This window comes from Salmo trutta, chromosome 19 (genome assembly GCF_901001165.1).
Source record: "Salmo trutta chromosome 19, fSalTru1.1, whole genome shotgun sequence".
Taxonomy (NCBI): Eukaryota; Metazoa; Chordata; class Actinopteri; order Salmoniformes; family Salmonidae; genus Salmo; species Salmo trutta.
In genome coordinates this window covers 8,296,355-8,323,854 of record NC_042975.1, presented here as the reverse complement: position 1 = coordinate 8,323,854, position 27,500 = coordinate 8,296,355, and the positions used below count along the sequence as shown (strand labels likewise).

At 42.9% G+C, this 27,500-nt stretch overlaps 1 protein-coding gene across 2 annotated transcripts; it reads left to right on the top strand.

Moving 5' to 3' along the window:
* The first annotated feature begins 13,205 nt into the window (after window positions 1–13,205).
* LOC115153931 (tetratricopeptide repeat protein 1) lies at window positions 13,206–26,315 on the top strand. Of its 2 annotated transcripts, none has more exons than XM_029699625.1 (8): window positions 13,206–13,240; window positions 14,529–15,066; window positions 15,206–15,266; window positions 17,879–17,991; window positions 19,651–19,687; window positions 20,187–20,335; window positions 24,954–25,008; window positions 25,885–26,315. In XM_029699625.1, exons 2-8 carry the CDS (start codon window positions 14,551–14,553, stop codon window positions 26,037–26,039), a joined length of 1,086 nt encoding a protein of 361 aa, XP_029555485.1. In that variant the 5' UTR covers window positions 13,206–13,240; window positions 14,529–14,550; the 3' UTR covers window positions 26,040–26,315. The 2 variants fall into 2 exon arrangements, with proteins under 2 accessions (XP_029555485.1, XP_029555486.1); XM_029699626.1 differs by having other exon boundaries at window positions 13,207–13,259.
* Window positions 26,316–27,500: the final 1,185 nt, after the last annotated feature.

Sequence of the window (27,500 nt, the reverse complement as noted above, 5' to 3'; positions counted from 1 at the left end):
TCAGAGTTACAGTAATAACTGGGTGTTTCAGAGTTACAGTACTAACCGGGTGTTTCAGAATTACAGTACTAACTGGGTGTTTCAGAGTTACAGTAATAACCGGGTGTTTTAGAGTTACAGTACTAACTGGGTGTTTCAGAGTTACTGTAATAACTGGGTGTTTCAGAGTTACAGTACTAACTGGGTGTTTCAGAGTTACAGTAATAACTGGGTGTTTCAGAGTTACAGTAATAACTGGGTGTTTCAGAGTTACAGTACTAACTGGGTGTTTCAGAGTTACAGTAATAACTGGGTGTTTCAGAGTTACAGTACTAACTGGGTGTTTCAGAGTTACAGTACTAACTGGGTGTTTCAGAGTTACAGTAATAACTGGGTGTTTCAGAGTTACAGTACTAACTGGGTGTTTCAGAGTTACAGTAATAACTGGGTGTTTCAGAGTTACAGTAATAACCGGGTGTTTCAGAATTACAGTACTAACTGGGTGTTTCAGAGTTACAGTAATAACTGGGTGTTTCAGAGTTACAGTACTAACTGGGTGTTTCAGAGTTACTGTAATAACTGGGTGTTTCAGAGTTACTGTAATAACTGGGTGTTTCAGAGTTACTGTAATAACTGGGTGTTTCAGAGTTACAGTACTAACTGTGTGTTTTAGAATTACTGTAATAACCGGTGTTTTAGAGTTACAGTAATAACTGGGTGTTTCAGAATTACAGTACTAACTGGGTGTTTCAGAGTTACAGTAATAACTGGGTGTTTTAGAGTTACAGTACTAACCGGGTGTTTCAGAGTTACAGTAATAACCGGGTGTTTCAGAGTTACAGTAATAACTGGGTGTTTCAGAGTTACAGTACTAACCGGGTGTTTCAGAATTACAGTACTAACTGGGTGTTTCAGAGTTACAGTAATAACTGGGTGTTTCAGAGTTACAGTACTAACCGGGTGTTTCAGAGTTACAGTAATAACCGGGTGTTTCAGAGTTACAGTAATAACTGGGTGTTTCAGAGTTACAGTACTAACCGGGTGTTTCAGAATTACAGTACTAACTGGGTGTTTCAGAGTTACAGTAATAACCGGGTGTTTTAGAGTTACAGTACTAACTGGGTGTTTCAGAGTTACTGTAATAACTGGGTGTTTCAGAGTTACAGTACTAACTGGGTGTTTCAGAGTTACAGTAATAACTGGGTGTTTCAGAGTTACAGTAATAACTGGGTGTTTCAGAGTTACAGTACTAACTGGGTGTTTCAGAGTTACAGTAATAACTGGGTGTTTCAGAGTTACAGTACTAACTGGGTGTTTCAGAGTTACAGTACTAACTGGGTGTTTCAGAGTTACAGTAATAACTGGGTGTTTCAGAGTTACAGTACTAACTGGGTGTTTCAGAGTTACTGTAATAACTGGGTGTTTCAGAGTTACTGTAATAACTGGGTGTTTCAGAGTTACTGTAATAACTGGGTGTTTCAGAGTTACAGTACTAACTGTGTGTTTTAGAATTACTGTAATAACCAGTGTTTTAGAGTTACAGTAATAACTGGGTGTTTTAGTTACAGTAATAAATCGGTGTTTCAGAGTTACAGTACGAACTGGGTGTTTTAGAGTTACTGTAATAACCAGGTGTTTTAGAGTTACAGTAATAACTGAGTGTTTTAGTTACAGTAATAAATCGGTGTTTTAGAGTTACAGTACTAACTGGGTGTTTTAGAGTTACAGTAATAACCGGGTGTTTCAGAGTTACAGTACTAACTGGGTGTTTTAGCGTTACTGTAATAACCGGGTGTTTTAGAGTTACAGTAATAACTGGGTGTTTTAGTTACAGTAATAAATGGGTGTTTTAGAGTTACAGTAATAACTGGGTGTTTTAGTTACAGTAATAACTGGGTGTTTTAGAGTTACAGTAATAACTGGGTGTTTTAGCGTTACAGTAATAACCGGGTGTTTTAGAGTTACAGTAATAACTGTGTGTTTTAGAGTTACAGTACTAACTGGTGTTTTAGAGTTACAGTAATAACTGGGTGTTTTAGTTACAGTAATAACTGGGTGTTTTAGAGTTATGGTAATAACTGGGTGTTTTAGAGTTAGAGTACTAACCGGGTGTTTTAGTTACAGTAATAACTGGGTGTTTTAGTTACAGTACTAACTGGGTGTTTTAGTTACAGTAATAACTGGGTGTTTTAGTTACAGTAATAACTGGGTGTTTTAGTTACAGTAATAACCAGGTGTTTTAGAGTTACAATACTAACTGGTGTTTTAGTTACAGTAATAACTGGGTGTTTTAGTTACAGTAATAAATGGGTGTTTTAGAGATACAGTACTAACTGGGTGTTTTAGTTACAGTAATAACTGGGTGTTTTAGTTACAGTAATAAATGGGTGTTTTAGAGTTACAGTAATAACCGGGTGTTTTAGAGTTACAGTACTAACTGGGTGTTTTAGAGTTACAGTACTAACTGGGTGTTTTAGTTACAGTACTAACTGGGTGTTTTAGAGTTACAGTAATAACCGGGTGTTTTAGAGTTACAGTAATAACTGACGCGACCCATGTGACTCACAGCGCAGTAGCACTAGCTGGGCTCCCTGAGAAAAGAAATATACATATATATATTTATATATTGTCTCCATCACGAGCCAGACTAGTCAGGTCAACCAAGACCATTGGTCATCACCACCCTGCAATGTGCTGAATGTAATCTTTACACTTATGTCAGATATTTCTGAATGGCTAGTCTATATATTATGCTGATTCATCAGGTTTTTTAAAGGTCCAATGCGGCTTCTTTTAAAAAAATCTCAATATCAAATCATTCCTGTGTAACAATGAAGTACCTTACTGTGATTGTTTTCAATTAAAATGTAAAATAATAAACAAAAGTAGCTTCTTAGCTAAGGGCAATATCTCAATCAAGAATTTTGGTAGGACTGTCTGGGAGTGGTCTGAGTGAGGAGGGGAAAACTGAAAAATAGCTATTATTGGCAGAGAGGTTTGGAACTCTCTTTCTTGATGATCTATTAACCAATTTACAGCTTGGTGATGTCACCAGGCAGCAGTGGCAATTTTAGCATGTCAATCTTGGTGGGGCAAACTCTATCCATTTTTTTTTAGATGGATGCCAGCAAAGCCACTACACATCACAACCCCAAACAATACATCAATTGTACTATGACAGTGACAAACGGTGCCCACAAACTGTTAGGCCCTACATAAAGCTTTCACAACAGCAGAGCTTTCTTTTCAGCACCATGTAGTGAATTCTTACCACTGCTACACCTGGCTATCAGCGGAGCCTTGTCTGGCAGCGACACAGTTCATTCAGCCTCATTTACAGCCTTTTTAAAAACAATAGCTGATATGACTGACTTGCTTAAATAAATATGGTTTCTGCTGACTCTTTATGAATTTGATGTACTGTAGATGTACTATTGTAAAGTGGTTGTTCCACTGGATATCATAAGGTGAATGCACCAATTTGTAAGTCGCTCTGGATAAGAGCGTCTGCTAAATTACGTAAATGTAAATGTAAATTTGTGTAACTCTATAAGAACTGCATTCTCTTTCAATAATAACAAACGCCGACATGAGTTTTGACTTTTGAACCATACACAAACATTATTATATTTATGTTCAGTAAATTCACAATGTTTGTTCTTATATCATTAACACTAAGCTCTAAGTATAAGCAAGTGCAAGCAAACGAGCTGCGACGAGGTAGGCTTATTCGTTCCACACTTTCAAAATGGACACCGACAGAAATTCAGATAAATTCAGCAAGATGTTGAGGCCTTAACTTTACTCTTCTTTAAGTCACGAGAGAGAGAGAGAGAGAGAGAGAGAGAGAGAGAGAGAGAAAGAAAGAGAGAAAGAGGTGGAGAGAGGGAGAGAGAGAGAGAGACGAGAGAGACGTGGTTAGCCTATCATTTGAAGTATTTTATTAGGCCAATGTGGTCTAAAAAGGAAGGAAAATACAATCACGAGGATCCACTTTTATAGACTATATACAGACACACAGACAGCGCACAGCACAAACAAAACAACCCTCGCAATATCAGCTGGAATTACTGAACTTTCTGTTGAAAATAAATATTTGAATGGGAAGTGACTGTCACTGGCAAACATGGTTACAGACCCAACAACATTATATAGTATCCGTCCCCGCGGAGAAAAGCACATGATCTAATTATAATACACAAAGTAAGCAAAACAATGAAATGCATCATTCCAACATTGCCTTAAATTAGGAATTAGATACTAATGAAATAGACCAATATAAGCAATATAACAATGGAGATGTAAAAACTATGGCATGAGGAAAAGAGGAGCGGATAAGAGGCAAGCCGTAATTTTGATTAAGATGGATGTAGTCGATATGCCTATTTGTTCAACACTTTCGGAATGGACTGCGAAAGAATTCAGAACATGGCCCGTTCTTACATTATTCTCCCTGTACACGAAGTCAGAACCAAAGGATAAATAATGGGGGCATATAAGCAGACAATGAAAGCTCTTACAATATCCGAGGATTTCATTTCTCTAAAACAGTCTATAGGCTACATGTGCACCACCAAGTCAGAACAGTAGGCTAAGTTCTGAGGGGAGGACAAAATTATTAGGTTGAGACACATGGACTACTAACAGTTTACTACACAAAATACCCTTAGTATTACTTTCTTAGCTACAGTTGATGTCGGAAGTTTACATACACCTTAGCCAAATACATTTAAACTCAGTTTTTCACAATTCCTGACATTTAATCCTAGTAAAAATTAGGATAACCACTTTATTTTAAGAATGTGAAATGTCAGAAGGACAGTAGAGAGAATGATTTATTTCAGCTTTTATTTTTTTCATCACATTCCCAGTTGGTCAGAAGTTTACATACAATCAATTAGTATTTGGTAGCATTGCCTTTAAATGGTTTAACTTGGGTCAAACGTTTCGGGTAGCATTCCATAAGCTTCCCACAATAAGTTGGGTGAATTGTAGCCCATTCCTCCTGACAGAGCTGGTGTAACTGAGTCAGGTCTGTAGGCCTCCTTGCTCGCACACACTTTTTCAGTTATGCCCACAACTTTTCTATAGGATTGAGGTCAGGGCTTTGTGATGGCCACTCCAATACCTTGACTTTGTTGTCCTTAAGCCATTTTGCCACAACTTTGGAAGTATGCTTGGGGTCATTGTCCATTTGGAAGACCCATTTGTGACCAAGCTTTAACTTCCTGACTGATGTCTTGAGATGTTGCTTCAAAATATCCACATCATTTTCCTCCCACATGATGCCATCTATTTTGTGAAGTGCACCAGTCACTCCTGCAGCAAAGCACCCCCACAACATGATGCTGCCACCCCCGTGCTTCACGGTTGGGATGGTGTTCTTCGGTGTGCAAGCCTCCCCCTTTTTCCTCCAAACATAACGATGGTCATTATGGCCAAACAGTCCTATTTTTGTTTCATCAGACCAGAGGACATTTCTCCAAAAAGTACAATCTTTGTCCCCATATGCAGTTGCAAACCATAGTCTGGCTTTTTTTAGGCGGTTTCAGAGCAGTGGCTTCTTTCTTGCTGAGCGGCTTTTCAGGTTATGTTGATAGAGGACTCGTTTTACTGTGGATATAGACACTTTTGTACCGGTTCCCTCCAGCATCTTCACAAGGTCTTTGCTGCTGTTCTGGGATTGATTTGCACTTTTCGCACCAAAGTACCTTCATCTCTAGGAGACAGAACGTGTCTCCCTCCTGAGCGGTATGATGGCTGCGTGGTCCCATGGTGTTTATACTTGCGTACTATTGTTTGTACAGATGAACGTGGTACCTTCAGGCAATTGCTCCAAAGGATGAACCAGACTTGTGGAGGTCTACAATTATTTTTCTGAGGCCTTGGCTGATTTATTTAGTTTTCCCATGATGTCAAGCAAAGAGGCACTGAGTTTGAAGGTAGGCCTTGAAATACATCCACAGGTACACCTTCAATTGACTCAAATTATGTCAATTAACCTATCAGAAGCTTCTAAAGCCATGACATCATTTTCTGGAATTTTCCATGCTGTTTAAAGGCACAGTCAACTTAGTGTATGTAAACTTCTGACCCACTGGAATTGTTATACAGTGAATTCTAAGTGAAATAATCTGTCTGTAAACAATTGTTGGAAAAAGTACTTGTGTCATGCACAAAGTAGATGTCCTAACCGACTTGCCAAAACTATAGTTTGTTAACAAGACATTTGTGGAGTGGTTGAAAAACAAGTTTTAATGACTCCAACCTAAGTGTATGTAAACTTCTGACTTCAACTGTATTTCCCTGGCATATTGCATCGTTTATGCAGCAGCATACAAGATATATTTTTGGACACACCGTTGTTGTGCTGTGGCGCGGCGGTCCTTCATGTGGGTAAACTTTGTCATCAAACTTGGTCCTCAAAGTCTGGCATTCTCTGGATGAAGTCATGCTCGATTGACAGCATGGCCAATGTAATCAACCTTTTCTGGCCCACGGTGTTGCGCTTGAATGTTTATCCCTTTAAGCTTGGAAAACAGGCCCTTTCTTGGACCACTTCTCCACCGAATAACAGGCACGGGAAAAAAATGGTGATTGCTTTACCAACACTTGCAGTTAGCCACTGATTCCTTCCAAACCACTCATTATTTAATTTGTGATTTACGACTTGTTGTGTAATGTTTATGTCTAAGGGCCGATGACCATCAATATGTTTTATCTGTAATTTGTCTTCATATAACAATGATTGAAAAGGATTTGGAAGTAGATTGTCGACGTAATTCATGATGATGACTGCTTGTCTACAGTGGCTTGGGAAAGTATTCACCCCCCTTTGCATGTTTCCTATTCTATTGCCTTACAACCTGGAATTAAAATTGATTTTTGGGTGGTTTGTATCATTTGATTTACACACAACATTTTGAAGATGCAAAATATTTTTTGGTGTGAAACAAACAAGAAATAAGACTAAAAAACAGAAAACTTGAGCGTGCATAACTATTGGGCTTTGTCTAGGCCATTCCAAGACATGTAAATGTTTCCCCTTCAACCACTCAAGTGTTGCTTTAGCAGTATGCTTAGGGTCACTGTCCTGCTGGAAGGTGAACCTCCGTCCCAGTCTCAAATCTCTGGAAGACAAAAAGGCTTCCCTCAAGAAATTCCCTGTATTTAGCGCCAGTTTCCCGGTCCCTGCTGATGAAAAACATCCCCACAGCATGATGCTGCCACCACCATGCTTCACTGTGGGGATGGGGTTCTCGGGGGGATGAGAGGGGTTGGGTTTGCTCCAGACATAGCGTTTTCCTTGATGGCCAAAAAGCTAAGTTTCCGTCTCGTCTGACCAGAGTACCTTCTTCCATATGTTTGGGGAGTCTCCCACATGCCTTTTGGCGAACACCAAACATGTTTGATTATTTTTTTCGGGACACTCTTCCGTAAAGCCCAGCTCTGTGGAGTGTACGGTTTAAAGTGGTCCTATGGACAGATACTCCAATCTCCGCTGTAGAGCTTTGCAGCTCCTTCAGGGTTATCTTTGGTCTCTTTGTTGCCTCTCTGATTAATGCCTTCCTTGCCTGGTCCGTGAGTTTTGGTGGGCAGCCCTCTCTTGGCAGGTTTGTTGTGGTGCCATATTCTTTACATTTTTTCATTATGGATTTAATGGTGCTCCGTGGGATGTTCAAAGTTTTGGATATTTTTTAACCCAACCCTGATCTGTAGTTCTCCACATCTTTGTCCCTGACCTGTTTGGAGAGCTCCTTGGTCTTCTTAGTGACACTTGCTTGGTGGTGCCCCTTGCTTAGTGGTGTTGCAGACTCTGGGGCCTTTCAGAACAGGTGTATATATACTGAGATCCTGTGACAGATCATGTGACACTTAGATTGCACACAGGTGGACTTTATTTAACTAATTATGTGACTTCTGTAGGTAATTGGTTGCACCAGATCTTAGTTAGGGGCTTAATTTCAAAAGGGGTGAATACATATGCACGCACCACTTTTCCGCTGGTTTTTTCTCAAATTTTTTGAAACATGTTCTTTTTTTCATTTCACTTCACCAATTTGGACTATTTTGTGTATGTCCATTACATGAAATCCAAATAAAAATCCATTTAAATTACAGGTTGGAATGCAACAAAAAAGGAAAAAACGCCAAGGGGGTGAATACTTTTGCAAGGCACTGTAGCTAGCTAGCTTGCCAGCTAAGATTTTGAAAGTATGATGTTGACATGATCAGTCCAATCAAAGCCAAGGTAGTTATAACATGATTTTACATCATTTTATCTGTGGCCAATAACCTTGAGCCTTCTTGGACCGGCACTTCTACTGTAAATCTATGGCAGCACCCAAGAGCGCATGAACTGTCTAACTCTCCTTGAAGATTCTGTGGTGAAGTAGTGTTCCCATGAGTTTATTTATTTTTTATTTCACCTTTATTTAACCAAGTAGGCCAGTTGAGAACAATTTTCTCATTTGCGACCTGGCCATGATAAAGCAAAGCAGTGCCACACAAACAACAACACAGAGTTACACATGGAATAAACAAACATACAGTCAATAACACAATGGAAAAGTCTATATACAGTGTGTGCAAATGAGGTAAGATAAGGGAGGTAAGGCAATAAATAGGCCATAGTGGCAAAATAATGACAATTTAGCAATCAAACACTGGAGTGATAGATGTGCAGAAGATGAATGTACAAGTAGAGATACTGGGGTACAAAGGAGCAAAACAATTAAAAACAGTATGGGGATGAGGTAGTTGGACGGGCTATTTACAGATGGGCTATGTACCGGTGCAGTGATTTGTGAGCTGCTCTGACAGCTGGTGCTTAAAGTTAGAGAGGGAGATATGAGTCTCCAGCTTCAGTGATTTTTGCAATTCATTCAAGTCATTGGCAGCAGAGAACTGGAAGGAAAGGCGGCCAAAAGAGGAATTGGCTTTGGGGGTGACCAGTGAAATATACCTGCTGGAGCGCGTGCTGCGGGTGGGTGCTGCTATGGTGACCAATGAGCTGAGATAAGGTGGGGCTTTACCTAGCAAAGACATAGATGACCTGGAGCCAGTGGGTTGAGCGACGAATATGAAGCGAGGGCCAGCCAACGAGAGCATACAGGTCGCAGTGGTGGGTAGTATATGGGGCTTTGGTGACAAAACGGATGGCACTGTGATAGACTGCATCCAATTTGCTGAGTAGAGTGTTGGAGGCTATTTTGTAAATGCCATCGCCGAAGTCAAGGATCGGTAGGATAGTCAGTTTTACAAGGGTATGTTTGGCAGCATGAGTGAAGGATGCTTTGTTGCGAAATAGGAAGCCGATTCTAGATTTAATTTTGGATTGAAGATGCTTAATGGGAGTCTGGAAGGAGAGTTTACAATCTAACCACACACCTCGGTATTTGTAGTTGTCCACATATTCTAAGTCAGAACCGTCCAGAGTAGTGATGCTGGACGGGCAGGCAGGTGCGTGCAGCGATCGGTTGAAGAGCATGCATTTAGTTTTACTTGCATTTAAGAGCAGTTGGAGGCCACGGAAGGAGAGTTGTATGGCATTGAAGCTCGTTTAGATAACACAGTGTGCAAAGAAGGTCCAGAAGTATACAGAATGGTGTCGTCTGTGTAGAGGTGGATCAGAGAATCACCAGCAGCAAGAGCGACATCATTGATGTATACAGAGAAAAGAGTCGGCCTGAGAATTGAACCCTGTGGCACCCCCATAGAGACTGCCAGAGGTCCGGACAACAGGCCCTCCGATTTGACACATTGAACTCTGTCTGAGAAGTAGTTGGTGAACCAGGCGAGGCAGTCATTAGAGAAACCAAGGCTGTTGAGTCTGATAAGAACGTGGTGATTGACAGAGTCGAAAGCCTTGGCCAGGTTGATGAATACAGCTGCACAGTATTGTCTCTTATTGATGGCGGTTATGATATTGTTTAGGACCTTGAGCGTGGCTGAGGTGCACCCACAACCAGCTCGGAAACCAGATTGCATTGCGGTGAAGGTACGGTGCGATTCGAAATGGTCGGTGATCTGTTTGTAAACTTTGCTTTCGAAGATCTTAGAAAGGCAGGGTAGGATAGATATAGGTCTGTAACAGTTTGGGTCTAGAGTGTCTCCTCTGAAGAGGGGGATGACCGCGGCAGCTTTCCAATCTTTGGGGATCTCAGACGATAAGAAAGAGAGTTTGAACAGGCTAGTAATACGGGTTGCAACAAATGCAGCAGATAATTTTAGAAAGAGAGGGTCCAGATTGTCTAGCCCAGCTGATTTGTAGGGGTCCAGATTTTGCAACTCTTTCAGAACATCAGCTATAAAAAAATAAAAAAAATAAAAAAATAAATATCTGGATTTGGGTGAAGGAGAAATGGGGGAGGTTTGGGTAAGTTGCTGTTGGGGTTGCAGGGCTGTTGACCGGGGTAGGGGTAGCCAGGTGGAAAGCATGGCCAGCTGTAGAAAAATGCTTATTGAAATGTTCAATTATCGGGGATTTATCGGTGGTGACAGTGCTTCCTAGCTTCAGTGCAGTGGGCAGCTGGGAGGAGGTGCTTTTATTCTCCATGGACTTTACAGTGTCCCAGAACTTTTTGGAGTTTGTGCTACAGGATGCAAATTTCTGTTTGAAAAAGCTAGCCTTTGCTTTCCTAACTGCCTGTGTATATTGGTTCCTAATTTCCCTGAAAAGTTGCATATCGCGGGGGCTATTCGATGCTAATGCAATACGGCACAGGATGTTTTTGTGCTGGTCAAGGGCAGTCAGGTATGGAGTGAACCAAGGGTTATATCTGTTCCTGGTTCTAAACTTTTTTGAATGGGGCATGCTTATTTAAGGAAAGCACTTTTACAGAATAACCAGGCATCCTCTACTGACGGAATGAGGTCAATATCCTTCCAGGATACCCGGGCCAGGTCAATTAGAAAGGCCTGCTCGCTGAAGTGTTTTAGGGAGCGTTTGACAGTGATGAGGGGTGGTCGTTTGACCGCAGACCCTGATCGCTGAGATCCTGGTTGAAGACAGCAGAGGTGTAATAGGAAGGCAGGTTGGTTAGGATGATATCTATGAGGGTGCCCGTGTATACGGATTTGGGGTTGTACATGGTAAAATCATTGATAATTTGTGTGAGATTGAGGGCATCTAGCTTAGATTGTAGGACGGCCGGGGTGTTAAGCATGTCCCAGTTTAGGTCACCTAACAGTACGAGCTCTGACGATAGATGGGGGGGCAATCAATTCACATATGGTGTCCAGGGCACAGCTGGTATATAGCAAGCGGCAACGGTGAGAGACTTGTTTCTGGAAAAGTGTATTTTTAAAAGTAGCAGCTCAAATTGTTTGGGCACAGACTTGGATAGTATGACATAACTCTGCAGGCTATCTCTGCAGTAGATTGCAACTCCGCCCCATTTTGCAGTTCTATCTTGTCGGAAAATGTTATAGTTAGGGATGGAAATTTCAGGGTTTTTGGTGGCCTTCCTAAGCCAGGATTCAGACACAGCTAGGACATCCAGGTTGGCAGAGTGTGCTAAAGCAGTGAATAAAACAAATTTTGCAAGGAGGCTTCTAATGTCAACATGCATGAAACCAAGGCTTTTACGGTTACAGAAGTCAGCAAATGAGAGCGCCTGGGGAATGGGAGTGGAGCTAGGCACTGCAGGGCCTGGATTAACCTCTACATCACCAGAGGAACAGAGGAGGAGTAGGACAAGGGTACGGCTAAAGGCTATGAGAACTGGTCGTCTAGTGCATTCGGAACAGAGAGTAAAAGGAGCAGGTTTCTGGGCACGGAAGAATAGATTCAAGGCATAATCTACAAACAAGGGTATGGTCAGATGTGAATACAGTGGAGGTAAATCTAGGCATTGAGTGACGATGAGAGAGGTATTGTCTCTAGAGACACGATTTAAACCAGGTGAGGTCACCGTATGTGTGGGAGGTGGAACAAAATGGTTAGCTAAGGCATATTGAGCAGGGCTGGAGGCTCTACAGTGAAATAAGAGAATAATCACTGACCAAAACAGCAATGGACAAGGCATATTGACATTAGGAAGAGGCATGCGTAGTTGAGTGATCATGGGGTCTAGTGAGTAGCTATGCGGGCTGGAGACACGGCGATTCAGACAGCTAGCAGGCCGGGGCTAGCAGGCTAACAGAAGGTCCTTGGTGGGGGGGGGGGGGGCCGGACCAGTCATGATGGATCGGCAGGGACGTTTGCCAAGAGTAGCCATTCGGATAGCAGCTAGCTAGCTGCGATGATCCAGGTGAAAAGGTTCAGAGCTTGTGGTAGGAATCCGGAGATTTGGGGGAAAAGAGTCCAGTATGCTCTGGGTTGAATCGCGCTGTGCAGACTGGCAGGAGTTGTCCGGGCTAAAGGTTAGCTGATGACCGCTAGCAGTGGCTAGCTGACTACTAGCTAGTAGCTAGTTAGCTGGTTAGCTTCTGTTGAGGGTTCCGGTTCTAAAGTAAAGAAAATAACAGATCCATGCCACATTGGGTGAGGCGGGTTGCAGGAGAGTATGTTGGAGTTGAGGTTTAAAAAACATTTTAAAAATATATATGAAATATATGCGAAGAAAAAAGTTATATACACGGGACAAAGACGCCATCTTGGACTAGGGAGAGACATATAATCTTGAGTATATGAGTGACAGAACACTGAGCCAATCATGGCGCAACTAGAGAAGATTACCAACGTCTACGCTATGTGCATTCGCTGGCTGCCCCTCCACCACAGAAAACACCTGCATTTTGGAGCTGCCTTACTCAATAAAGAGACCATGTTTGATGCGGCTTTATTAAGTAAGGGAATGTTTTTTTACACTGTTTGTAAACTGATATGTGACACGCAAAAAAACAGGCAAACTTTTATTTATTTATTTTTCTCATTTTTGGGGGGCTAAACAGGTAAGGCTCTGCCCCACTGGCCCTGAATGACGGGTCACCACTACCAGGCAGGCCAAAACTCCTTCCCACCAAAACAGGTTGACATTTCAGGAGGTCTTTTCAAAATGCTCTTACATTAAAAGGGCATTATCATAATTTTCACAAAATTATTCCAACCTCATAGTGTGTAAATATATTCACAACACAAGATTATCATGTCTGCACTGGGAGTTTAATGGGACTTTAATGATTATGTTGAGGGTGAAACGTTCTTTGAGCCAACTGTTTCCTTAATGACTACATCTCCCAGAGTGCCTCAGCGTCGTATTGATTTGCTAAATAGCCGGAAGAGATGTTTACAGAGGAAATGTCATCCTGAGTACAGGTAGGACTGTAGCCACAAGGTATTAAATATGCAGCATTATACCCATTAACCCATTTTGTGTATATTTACGTTGGCGTATACATAGTTAAGTTTCAAGTATTCAAAGATATAGAAAACATGTCACAATATGTATCATTTGGGTCTGTAACTGGTAGCTAGCATTAGCTGACTAACCAGAAAGATAGCTTTGTCGCTGAAGTTTAAAAATTGTTGGGATAAAGTTAGCTGCTAGATAGATAAACAAACCTAATGGTAGCTATTATTATTATGTTATATGTCATGTCGCTAGCCTAGTAGCAGTAAAGAACAGTGGCTCTACTACTTTTGTGTTAAAGAGCAAGCTGACGTTACTAGGCTAGCTAGCCGAGGGTGCAACTGAACAGTCAGAAGATTATGGACTTACTGACAAGATATCTATCTGCCTTAACAATGGGAGCCGTCCAGCTCCCGCCTATCGTTGGGCTCCCGAGTGGGGCAGCGGTCTAAGTAACTGCATCTCAGTGCTAAAGGCGTCACTACAGACCCTGGTTTGAACCTGGGCTGTATTACAAACGGACGTGATTGGGAGTCCCATAGGGCGGCGCACAATTGGCCCAGCGTCGTCCGGTTTAGGGTTTGGCCGGGGTAGGCTGTCATTGTAAATAAGAATTTGTTCTTAACTGACTTGCCTAGTTAAATAAAATAAAAAACGATATATATGCTCAAGGTTACATATTTATTTCATATTCACTCTTTGGCTTTGTGAATACATCTCATTATTGTAATCCCTTTTTGAATATTCGATGAAGGGTGTTGATGTCAACTGCCTGTATTCAATGGAGAGAAATGCTATGTTACTAGCCTCATTTCATGAATATCCAAGTCCGATATAGTGTTTTTTCTCAAAGTTGCCTGGATGTGACGTATTTTACTTCTATCAATAAACATTACAAAACTTATATTTGAGCAAATAAACCTCACATAGCAAATAAGCCATTCATTTTTTGTTGACCAAATTTGACACTCATTGACCTCCATACAAAAAGTTCTTGCTAGGTGGGTGGAACAACGAAAAAATGCCAGCTTTTTTGCTGAGTTGGGCCTCTTCTTCTCTGACTGAAAGCTAGAGACCACTGATCTAGCTAGCAATGTCACTGGCACAGAATTGATAGAGAATGTGAATTATATGATTTCTATGGTCAGATGTCTATATCTCAGTGTAATGTGACTGACAATCATCCCAAGATAAAACTGAGATACAGGTTAAATTGACAATGTAAAAACTGACTGCAATTCCTCCTATGTGAAGTTTTGTACAGAGAGAAAATTCAATGGAATCCTCAGCAGACAAGGAGTCTGAGGCCCTCCTTGACAGGATGATCAACACTCTGACCAATGTTACGAGAGTATCTGAACAGCATGAATGTCCAGACGGCCAAAGCACTGCAGCCCCCAGGGGTACTGAGCAGGGGGACGATGCCTTCTTTGACTGTGAGGAGTCTCTGGATGGAGCAGACGGCTCCATGGGTGACAGGCAAAGAAGGACTGACTGTTCAGAAGCCCCGGCATTATGCCAGGAAACAGAGGGATGTTCACCAAACACAGAGAAAGAACACGTCGATGCAGAGTTAGGAGAAGAAGCAGAGTTGTCAGGGGAGAGAACTACATTGTTGGGAGGTGAAGAGGAAAAAGAAACTTGGGATGAGTGCACTGAAGAAGACAAGAGTGTGGCAGTTGAAGGGGGAGATTCTGATACTGAACTGAAAGAAGAAGAGAGCGCCCCTCCTGAGTTTGATGATGAGTATCTGAGACAAGTGGAGAAATACATGACAGAGGAGGAAACAGAGGTGAACTTCTTCATCCTAGTCATCAACAACAACAAAAATTTCGCAATTTGAAACTCTACAACCATCATTTGGCGGTCAGTAAATTGGCGTTACAAGAGCTCAATCTGATGTGTTTGTTGTTTTTTTTGCTGTGTCATAGAGCCGCAGAGAGGAGAGCATGAGCCTGAAGGACAAGGGGAACAGTCAGTTCAAGAGTGGAGGTAAGCTGCTGTAGGCTAAACTGTATACTACTGGAGGATGGATGTTTGAGAAAACGTGGCCAACAGGATCTTACAGAATGAGTCACTTAAACTATTGCTGATATCGAATCTTTTTACGTGAGTAAAGTACATGTCGGTAAAGTTAATTATGGGAGAAATGTCAGTGGAAACGCATTTGTGCGTAGATATTGACATAATAACCACGCGATGACATGTTGCGTGGTCCTCCCACTACGACTCGTCGGGAAAAGCATGTAGTTTATCAAGCTACAGATTAAATAAATTATGATTAACTTCACAGGGTGATGGATGAGCTTCATGCTTCTTTCCAATAAATATCGAGGGTCTTATTCTGGTGACGTGATGATCGATACTTGGCTGCTGGTTGACAAATAAAAATAATCTCGCTCTTTTGTTCATAATAATCTCATCAAGTATAACCAGGGTTCCCAACCAGGAGTACTATGACCCCTGGGGATACCTGGTCTATCCACAAGAGGTACTTGAGAAGAGTTATGAGACCATAGGATACTGGTAAAATTCACAAGATGGGGTACGTCAGGGGTACTCTGGACAGAGCATCATTCAGTCGGTGGTACAGTAACTGAAAATCTGCGAGCTGTTGGCTAAAAGGCATTTGCCAATACCAGAGTGGGCACACTCGCTATATAACACAATTTCTTTGGTGAGAAAACCATCAGTAGGGTTGAAAATGCGATGGAAACCCATTTAACTTGTATTTTTTTATTCAGTACTTCTGAATTTAACCACAAAAGGTATTTTTATGTGCGTGATGACAGTCTTTTATCCACAACAAGTTTTCTAATTTTTGAATATTAACATGAAAAACCGTCACCAATTGGATGGGATCCTAGCTAATGAGAATCGGCCCCAAAATGTGCTTTAGTGTTAACATACTGTTCACATTAAGGCTGTCTGTGTAGACAGTGCATTCAGAAAGTATTCAGACCCCTTTCCCTTTTTCCCACATTTTGTTACATTAAAGCCTTATTCTAAAATGGATTAAATAACATTTTTCCTCATCAATCTACACACAATACACCATAATGACAAGCAAAAACAGGTTTTTAGACATTTTTGCAAATGTATAAAATATGTATGTATGTATGTATTCAGACCCTTTGCTATGAGACTCAATTGATCTCAGGTGCATCCTGTTTCCATTGATCATCCTTGAGATGTTTCTACAACTTGAGTGGAGTCCACCTGTGGTAAATTCAATTGATTTGATTTGGACATGATTTGGAAAGGCACACACCTGTCTATATAAGGTTCCACAGTTGACAGTGCATGTCAGAGCAAAAACCAAGCCATGAGGTTGAAGGAATTGTCCGTAGATATCTGAGACAGGATTGTGTCGAGGCACAGATCTGGGGAAGGGTACCAAAAACAATGCTGCAGCATTGAAGGTCCCCAAGAAGTGGCCTCCATCATTCTTAAATGGAAGATGTTTGGAACCACCAAGACTCTTCCTAGAGCTGGCCACCTGGCCAACTGAGTAATCGGGGAGAAGGGCCTTGGTCAAGGAGGTGACCAAGAACCCGATGGTCACTCTGACAGAGCTCCAGAGTTCCTCTGTGGAGATGGGAGAATCTTACAGAAGGACAACCATCTCTGCAGCACTCCACCAATCAGGCCTTTATGGTAGAGTGGCCAGACGGAATCCAGTCCCCAGTAAAAGGCACATGACAGCCCGCTTGGAGTTTGCCAAAAGGCACCTAAAGGACTCTCAGACCATGAGAAACAAGATTCTCTGGTCTGATGAAACCAAGATTGAACTTTTTGGCCTGAATGCCAAGTGTCACATCTGGAGTAAACCTGGCACCATCCCTACGGTGAAGCATGGTGGTGGCAGCATGATGCTGTGGGGATGTTGTTCAGCGGCAGGGACTTGGAGACTAGTCAGGATCGAGGGAAAGATGAACGGAGCAAAGTACAGAATGATCCTTGATGTTAACCTTCTCCAGAGTGTTCAGGACCTGCGACTAGGGCAAAGGTTCACCTTCCAACAGGACAACAACCCTAAGCACATAGCCCAGATAGCGCAGGAGTGGCTTCGGGACAAGTCTTTGAATGTCCTTGATTGGCCCAGCCAGAACCCGGACTTGAAACCGGTCAACCGACCTCTGGAGAGACCTGAAAATAGCTGTGTAGCGACGCTCCCCATCCAACCTGACTGCTTGAGAGGATCTGCTGAGAAGAATGGGAGAAACTCCCCAAATACAGGTGTGCCAAGCTTGTAGCGTCATACCCAAGAAGACTTGAGGCAGTAATCGCTGCCAAAGGTGCTTCAACAAAGTACAGAGCAAAGAGTCTGAATACATGTGTAAATGTGATATTTCATTGTTTATTTTTATACATTTGCAAAAATGTCTAAACCCGTTTTTGCTTTGTCATTATGGGGTATTGTGTGTAGATTGAGGGGGGGGAATGTAATACATTTTAGAATAAGGATGTAACGTAACAAAATGTAGAAAAAGTCAAGGGGTCTGAATACTTTCCGAATGCTCTGTATAGCGTATGTATGTGTGCACCAGCAGCAATGCTTACTTGGATGGATAATTGACTGACACTTCTTCATATCTTCCCAGAGCACACTGAGGCAGAGGATTCGTACACTGCAGCTTTAGGATTATGCCCTGTGTGTTACAGCAAGGAGAGAGCTATCCTCTTCTCTAACCGTGCTGCTGCCCGCCTGCACCTGGTAAGAGTGATAGCTAGTAACATGTAAACGTAACCAAGTGGGGAACTCTGAGGACCCATTTTGAGGTAATCAGGTTGGGTAGTTATAACCCTTCTGAGGTCTCCTGAATGTCAGTCTCAGACAGCTGAAGTCTACATTTTATTGCACAATTGTATCACGTAAACCCAGTGCTTACCGGACATTACTTTGACACTGACAAACAGAGTCTGTGATCAATAAAAACGACCTTGTCTTGAATCCATCAATAGCCAAAGTGTGTGGAGACATTGTAGGCTACAATATGAGGAGGAAATTATAGTCCTAAAAATGCTTTTCAGTTTCACTGACTCACCCAGTGATGCTTAGCTCAGTCGCTGGTGATGGCCGACGAGCTCGTGCCAAAAGCCTCTCTTGTTTTACTTTGTAAAACAATATTTGAAAGTCAGTGGAGTCTGCTGAGGGGAGGACGGCTCATAATAATGACCAGGATGGAGTCAATAGAACGGTATCCAACACCTGGTTTACATGTTTGATGCCATTTCATTAATTCCATTCCAGACATTATTATGAACCATCCTCCCCTCAGCAGCCTCCACTGTTGAAAGTTGATCAAATATTTTGGTAGCCTACAAACCGATTTAGTCTTCTCTTTTCAGCAAGAGCCATTTGCTTTCCAACCTGTGTTTTCACACAATTGTATTTTAAATATTGCTAAAGGCCTGTTTTGTCTGCATGCTGTTCACTGACAGATTTGCCACGCATTCCTGACTGTAGGCATGCCTTGTTATTGGGCTACATACCATCCCACAGCTAGGCTATTTTTAAAGAAGCTATTGATCTTCTGCGGCCAAATTATAGGCATTCTCATGGTGTGCTAGGCTATTCAGAAGCCTTTATATAGCTCCTTCAGAACCCTTTTATATGATCTGTAAGGAAATACATGAGTTGCAGGGTCATGTCTATCAGAGCGGAGAGAGGGAGAAAGATCATATAAAGTGAATCTCATTCCAGTTCTGTGAGAGATACTGGTGTGCTTCTCACACAGCCACGGCCACTTGTTGGTCTCAAGTACAGGTTACAACGTTGTACAAACCTTAAGCCCTGACCGGCCCAACCCGAATCAACTCTTAGAATTATCAAGCCTGGGCTGAAAATCGACTTTTATCACATCACGTCTTTGAGTGGGGAGGAAGGAGAATTAACAAAGAGGCAACGCGAATTAACTTTGATCTCTTTTATCTGAATTTTTACATAGCAAAAAGTGAAAATTATGTTTCATGTCACGATAGGTACCGGATCCGGTCAAATAGGTTCTGGAATTAAACAGTCCAAAATGGAGAGGCTCCGGTCTGCCGGATTCTGTTCTAGCAGGTTAAAATGAAGCGCTGAGTAAACCACCATTATCTCGCAAGAGGGTGGGGCTAAGAGAGACAGATCTCTTGTGACCCCTAGTGGTGCTCTATTGTAGCTACATACTACATACGTTTAGGATAGATTTGACTGGCAAATACAATCCTACCTGGTTATTCAGGTGGCTCGGGTCAACACATCAATAGGTCATTTGGAGTTGATGTCATCTTGTCATAACCTTTCCACCCAAACAAATACATAACAAAATGGTGGCTGCTGAGTTTGAAACACCTTCCCCCCCCCCCCCCCCCCCCCCCCCCCCCCTAACAGGATAAGAATGAGAGAGCCATCGCTGACTGCACAAAGGGTGAGTCTGTTACGTCGCTGTTCTAATTCCACAATGCCAGACGGTTGAACTGTCTGGGACATGGCGTGCCAGACGGTTGAACTGTCTGGGACATGGCGTGCCAGACGGTTGAACTGTCTGGGACATGGCGTGCCAGACGGTTGAACTGTCTGGGACATGGCGTGCCAGACGGTTGAACTGTCTGGGACATGGCGTGCCAGACGGTTGAACTGTCTGGGACATGGCGTGCCAGACGGTTGAACTGTCTGGGACATGGTGTGCTTCTTTCCCAGTATATTGTGTGTGAAGAAGACACAATTCCCACTCCAGAACACTGTTTTAAAAAATATATAATAATAATTCTGTTCAACCAATCCAGGCGTATCTCCTTAAATTACAGTTGCCATGATCAAAATCACAAACACCAGCTGCAGATTTGGATAAATGCCATTTTTATTATTCATACCCATCGCTACGTAACTAGCACTCTGAACATGTGTCCTTGTTTCGTCACCTCCAGCCATAGAGTTGAACCCAAACTACATGCGAGCAATCCTGAGGAGGGCAGAGCTCTATGAGAAAACAGACAAGCTGGATGAGGCTTTGGAAGACTACAAGGCTGCTTTGGAGAAAGACCCTGACCTGCCTTCAGCCAGAGAGGCCTGCATGGTTAGTAGCAACCACTGACATTTAACTCTAATATATAATTGTTAGCAGAATAGAGAAGGCTTACATTTTAAGTCACTCTTCGCCTCCCGAGTGGCGCAGCGGTTTAAGGCACTGCATCACTACAGACCCAGGTTCGATCCCGGGCTGTATCACAACCAGCCGTGATCGGGAGTCCCATAGGGCGGCGCACAATTGGCCCAGCGTCATCCGGGTTAGGGGAGGGTTTGGCCGGGGGGGCTTTACTTGGCTCATCACGCTTTAGAGACTCCTTGTGGCGGGCCGGGCGCCTGCAGGCTGACAGTTGCAGGTCGTCAGTTGAACAGTGTTTCCTCTGACACATTGGTGCGGCTGGCTTCCGGGTGTTAAGAAGCGCGGTTTGGCAGGTCATGTTTCGGAGGACACATGACTCGACCTTTGCCTCTTTCGAGCCCGTTGGGGAGTTGCAGCGATGAGACAAGATCGAAAAGGGGGGTTAAATACCCTCCCCCCCAAAAAACGTATACAACAAAACAACACTCTTCAGTAAATGCACATTTGATGTCGGAGTTAACACATGAACAGTATTGTGTAAGGGTTGGTTTTACATTTTCTTCTTGCTTACCAACATTGAATGTTGATAGGTTTGCCTTTGGCGAAACCCGAAGAGTCATTATAATCAATAATAATGAAGAGTTTGATGTGAGGCCCATATTAAACCGTTTCATTGATTTTGCTTGTTTAATAGCTAGGCTGTCAAATTCATCAAATAAAAAAAATGCATTACTGTTTAACATGAAATATTGAATGCTAGGCAAACTGAAATGTCTTGGACAAAGACGTGTTTTTCGTCTTTCCATTCAATGAGGTTTGTGGTTGACTGTATCTATGTTCCTGATTTTGTTCTGAATGAGGCCCTGCAATAATAACAGGAGCCAAGCAGCAGCTCTTACTAATGTAGCCATGAGGGGGAGGCTTACACAACACAAGCTCACAGCGCTTGCATCCCAAATCGCATCCTATTAGTCCCTATTAGAGTGCACTAACTAGTACACTAAGTGCAATATATATATATATAGGGAATAGGGTGCCATTTGAGGCGCGGCTTGGACTGGCCTGGAATAGAAGCTTTTCACCATCTGTAATGCACTATCTGACACTACATGGTCTCAAAATACTCTCGTCTTATCTCCCCAGCCCCGACACACACGTGTACATACACTTACCAGAGAATCAACTCCTCCCAACAACTCCAGTTAATTATACTGAACAAAAATATATACTGAACAAAAATATAAAAGCAACAAGTGTCAGTCCCATGTTTGTGAGCAGAAATTTTCCATACTCACAAAAAGCTTATTTTTAAATAATTTTGGGGACAAATTTGTTTACATTCCTGTTAGTGAGCATTTCTCCTTTGCCAAGATAATCCATCCACCTGACAGGTGTGGTATATCAAGAAGCTGATTAAACAGCATGAGCATTACACAGGTGCACCTTGTACTGGGGACATTAAAAGGCCACTCTAAAATGTGCAAATGTTTTGTCACACAACACAATGCCACAGATGTCTCAAGTTTTGAGGGAGTGTGCAATTGGCATGCTGACTGCAGAAACCGTCTCAGGGAAGCTCATCTGCGTGCTTATCGTCCTCACCAGGGTCTTGACTGACTGCAGTTTGGCGTTGTAACCAACTTCACTGGGCAAATGCTCACCTTCGATGGCCACTGGCACGCTGGAGGTGTGTGCTCTTCACGGATTAATCCTGGTTTCAACTATAGCGGGCAGATGGCAGACAGCGTGTATAGCGTCGTGTGGGTGAGCGGTTTGCTGATGTCAACGTTGTGAACAGAGTGCCCCATGGTGGGGTTATGGTATGGGCAGGCATAAACTACGGACAACGAACACAATTGCATTTTATCACTGGCGATTTGAATGCACAGAGATACCGTGACGAGATCCTGAGGCCCATTGTCATGTCATTCATCCACCGCCATCACCTCATGTTTCAGCATGATAATCTGTATACTACTTGGAAGCTGACAATGTCTCAGTTCTTCAATGGTCTGCATACTCACCAGGCATGTTTGGGATGCTCTGGATCGACTTGTACAACGGCGTGTTCCAGTTCCCGCCAATATCCAGAACCTTCTCACAGCCATTGAAGAGGAGTAGGAAAACATTCCACAGGCCACAATCAACAGCCTGATCAACTCTATGTGAAGGAGATGTGTCGCACTGCATGAGGCAAATGATGGTCACACCAGATACTGACTGGTTTTCTGATCCACGCCCCTACCTTGAAAAAAATAAAATGTTAAGGGATCTGTGGCCAGCAGTTGAATATCTGTATTTCCCAGTCATGTGAAATCCATAGATTAGGGCCTAATGACTTTATTTCAATTGACCGATTTTCCTTAAACTCAGCAAAAAAAGAAACGTCCCTTTTTCAGGACCGTCTTTCAAAGATCATTCGTAAAAATCCAAATAACTTCACAGATCTTCATTGTAAAGGGTTTAAACACTGTTTCCCATGCTTGTTCAATGAACCATAAACAATTAATGAACATGCACCTGTGGAACGGTCGTTAAGACACTAACAGCTTACAGACGGTAGGCAATTAAGGTCAGTTATGAAAACTTAGGACACTAAAGAGGCCTTTCTACTGACTCTGAAAAACACCAAAAGAAAGATGCCCAGGGTCCCTGCTCATCTGTGTGAACGTGCCTTAGGCATGCTGCAAGGAGGCATGAGGACTGCAGATCTGGCCAGGGCAATAAATTGCAATGTCCGTACTGTGAGATGCCTAAGACAGCGCTACAGGGAGACAGGACGGACAGCTGATCGTCCTCGCAGTGGCAGACCACGTGTAACAACACCTGCACAGGATTGGTACATCCGAACATCACACCTGCGGGACAGGTACAGAATGGAAACAACAACTGCCCGAGTTACACCAGGAACGCACAATCCCTCCATCAGTGCTCAGACTGTCCGCAATAGGCTGAGAGAGACTGGACTGAGGGCTTGTAGGCCTGTTGTAAGGCAGGTCCTCACCAGACATCAAACGTCGCTTATGGGCACAAACCCACCATCGCTGGACTAGACAGGACTGGCAAAAAGTGCTCTTCACTGACGAGTCGCAGTTTTGTCTCAACAGGGGTGATGGTCGGATTCACGTTTTTCGTCGAAGGAATGAGCGTTACACCGAGGCCTGTACTCTGGAGCGGGATCGATTTGGAGGTGGAGGGTCCGTCATGGTCTGAGGCGGTGTGTTACAGCATCATTGGACTGAGCTTGTCATTACAGGGAAGACATCCTCCTCCCTCATGTGGTACCCTTCCTGCAGGCTCATCCTGACATGACCCTCCAGCATGACAATGCCACCAGCCATACTGCTCGTTCTGTGCGGGATTTCAGTGTTCTGCCATGGCCAGCGAAGAGCCTGGATCTCAATCCCATTGAGGACGTCTGGGACCTGTTGGATCGGAGGGTGAGGGCTGAGGCCATTCCCCCCCAGAAGTGTCTGGGAACTTGCAGGTGCCTTGGTGGAGGAGTGGGGTAACATCTCACAACAAGAACTGGCAAATCTGGTGCAGTCCATGAGGAGGAGATGCACTGTAGTTCTTAATGCAGCTGGTGGCCACACCAGATACTGACTGTTGCTTTTGATTTTGACCCCCCCTTTGTTCAGGGACACATTATTCTATTTCTGTTAGTCACATGTCTGTGGAACTTGTTCAGTTTGTGTCAGTTGTTGAATCTTATGTTCATACAAATATTTACACATGTTAAGTTTGCTGAAAATAAACGCAGTTGACAGTGAGGACGTTTCTTTTTTTGCTGCGTTTATGAACTAACTCAATCAAATATTTCTAGTTGTTGCGTTTTTATATTTTTGTTCAGTGTAGTTTGGTCTAGAATGGATAATGTGTGATGAGAACTTCTGTCCTTGGAGGCATGCTGTGTTGACCTGCAGCGCCCTAGAGAGAAGATGCTGTGTAGACCTGCAGCGCCCTAGAGAGAAGATGCTGTGTAGACCTGCAGCGCCCTAGAGAGAAGATGCTGTGTAGACCTGCAGCGCCCTAGAGAGAAGATGCTGTGTAGACCTGCAGCGCCCTAGAGAGAAGATGCTGTGTAGACCTGCAGCGCCCTAGAGAAGATGCTGTGTAGACCTGCAGCGCCCTAGAGAGAAGATGCTGTGTTGACCTGCAGCGCCCTAGAGAGAAGATGCTGTGTAGACCTGCAGCGCCCTAGAGAGAAGATGCTGTGTTGACCTGCAGCGCCCTAGAGAGAAGATGCCAGTGATTACAAAGCAGAGGAAAGGGCTTCCTTCTGACTTGAAATGGATGAGCTGTTACTGTGAAGGATTACCTCCTGCTAGCTCTAGTGCAGGGGTTAGGTGTAATGCAGTGTTCCCACCACAGGGATGTTGCCAAGACAACCTGAAGTTAAAGTAGTAGTAAGTGTTTTTATTCCGTGAAGTTCCATTCCTAACAGTGCTTGGTAGGATGAGTAGAATATAAGGTTGTTGTGGTAAGATCAGCAGAAGGTAAACCGTATCTGCTGTGAAGACTACTGGCAACCAGGCACATGGCTAGTCATTTACCTTGACTGTCTCTCTCCCTCTCCTCCGTACAGCGGCTTCCACAACAGATCCACGAGCGAAATGAGAAGCTGAAGGACGATATGATGGGTATGAGATCACCAACTGCTTTTCTTTTGTTTTGCATAGATTACACCCCCAGGAAAACATTTCAGACATAAGTGCAGTACATTTGGAAAGTATTCAGACCCCTTCCCTTTTTCCACATTTTGTTACGTTACAGCATAATTCTAAAATTTATTTTAAAAAATCCTCATCAATCTACACACAATACCCCTTAATGACAAAGCGAAAACAGGTTTTTAGAAATGTTTGCAAATGTATTAAAAATAAAACAGATCCCTATTTTACATATGTATTCAGATCCTTTGCTTTGAGACTTGAAATTGAGCTCAGGTGCATAATTTTTTTTTCTCCGTTGATCATCCTTGAGATGTTTTCTACAACTTGTTTTTAAAGACTAAAGTACATTCACTGACTAGCAATAAAAAAAAAAACAATGGTGCCTTGTGATATGTTTTAAATCATATTGTTGGCAGGTGAGCGTGGACCTAAAATAACCCAAGTGGTTCTGGTTCTGTTCCATCATGGTCAACTATAAGGTTGTATGAACCCAGATGTTACTCACTAGGCTGGGAGTGAGGAACCCATATCAACCGGTTGGAATTGAAATTGACCACCAAGCGGTGTGTAGGGAGGGAGGCCGGAGAGGCTCTTTAATCAACATTTCCTCATAATTTGGCTGCATTAAGAGCCTTGGAGCTGTGCTGGGGAAAACTGCTCACTTTGAATGTACTACGTTTGTGGAGTAGAACATAGCTAAGCATACGTTGTATTGGAATATCCTCTCATTTGCAATTGTCAACAGGAAAAATACTGACTTCAATTAAATGTCATTTTATTGTTTTCATCTCTGTTTTTGTCATTATTTAGCTTTTTAATGTCTCCCTATCTATCTGTCATTAGGCAAACTGAAGGACTTGGGCAATATGTTCCTGCGGCCATTTGGTCTGTCCACATCAAACTTCCAGGTAAACCAGGATTCAGGCACTGGATCCTACTCTGTCAACTTTGTTCAGAATCCTAACAACAACAGATCACAGCATGAGGAGCCTGTCTGAGAGCCGTCGTCACACCTGGCTTGGCCACCCATCCTCAGAGCTCAGAGACAGACAGTCAGGACCCTCCACTGGCGTGTCAGAGTGGGATCCGTTTGAAATCCAAGACAGTCTTTCATGGTTAAATAAGATTGTGTGTGTGAGAGATGGTGGACAGTCTGTCATGGTTAAATAAGATTGTGTGTGTGAGATGGTGGACAGTCTGTCATGGTTAAATAAGATTGTGTGTGAGAGATGGTGGACAGTCTGAAAAGGCCATTAAATGATAAGTGACTGTTACTTTGCTGCGTTGTCTTTTGTTTTTTTTATGGAGCGATTTTCATTTGCCGCCACTTTGACGTCAGGATCAAAAGTGTTATTGGCCTGTAAACACTCAGGTTATACAATTGATGTACAACAAATTTCACAACTTCTCAAGAATATACAGTGGGGCAAAAAAAGTATTTAGTCAGCCACCGACTTAAAAAGATGACAGAGGCCTGTAATTTTCATCATAGGTACACTTCAACTATGACAGACAAAATGAGAAAAAAAATCCAGAAAATCACATTGTAGGATTTTTAATGAATTTATTTGCAAATTATGGTGGAAAATAAGTATTTGGTCAATAACAAAAGTTTCTCAATACTTTGTTATATACCCTTTGTTGGCAATGACACAGGTCAAACGTTTTCTGTAAGTCTTCACAAGGTTTTCACACACTGTTGCTGGTATTTTGGCCCATTCCTCCATGCAGATCTCTAGAGCAGTGATGTTTTGGGGCTGTCGCTGGGCAACACGGACTTTCAACTCCTTCCAAAGATTTTCTATGGGGTTGAGATCTGGAGACTGGCTAGGCCACTCCAGGACCTTGAAATGCTTCTTACGAAGCCACTCCTTCGTTGCCCGGGCGGTGTGTTTGGGATCATTGTCATGCTGAAAGACCCAGCCACGTTTCATCTTCAATGCCCTTGCTGATGGAAAGAGGTTTTCACTCAAAATCTCACGATACATGGCCCCATTCATTCTTTCCTTTACACGGATCAGTCGTCCTGGTCCCTTTGCAGAAAAACAGCCCCAAAGCATGATGTTTCCACCCCCATGCTTCACAGTAGGTATGGTGTTCTTTGGATGCAACTCAGCATTCTTTGTCCTCAACACGACGAGTTGAGTTTTTACCAAAAAGTTCTATTTTGTCATATGGTCAGATGAAATCATTCTCCCAATCCTCTTCTGGATCATCCAAATGCTCTCTTGCAAACTTCAGACGGGCCTGGACATGTACTGGCTTATGCAGGGGGACACGTCTGGCACTGCAGGATTTGAGTCCCTGGCGGCGTAGTGTGTTACTGATGGTAGGCTTTGTTACTTTGGTCCCAGCTCTCTGCAGGTCATTCACTAGGTCCCCCCGTGTGCTTCTGGGATTTTTGCTCACCGTTCTTGTGATCATTTTGACCCCACGGGGTGAGATCTTGCGTGGAGCCC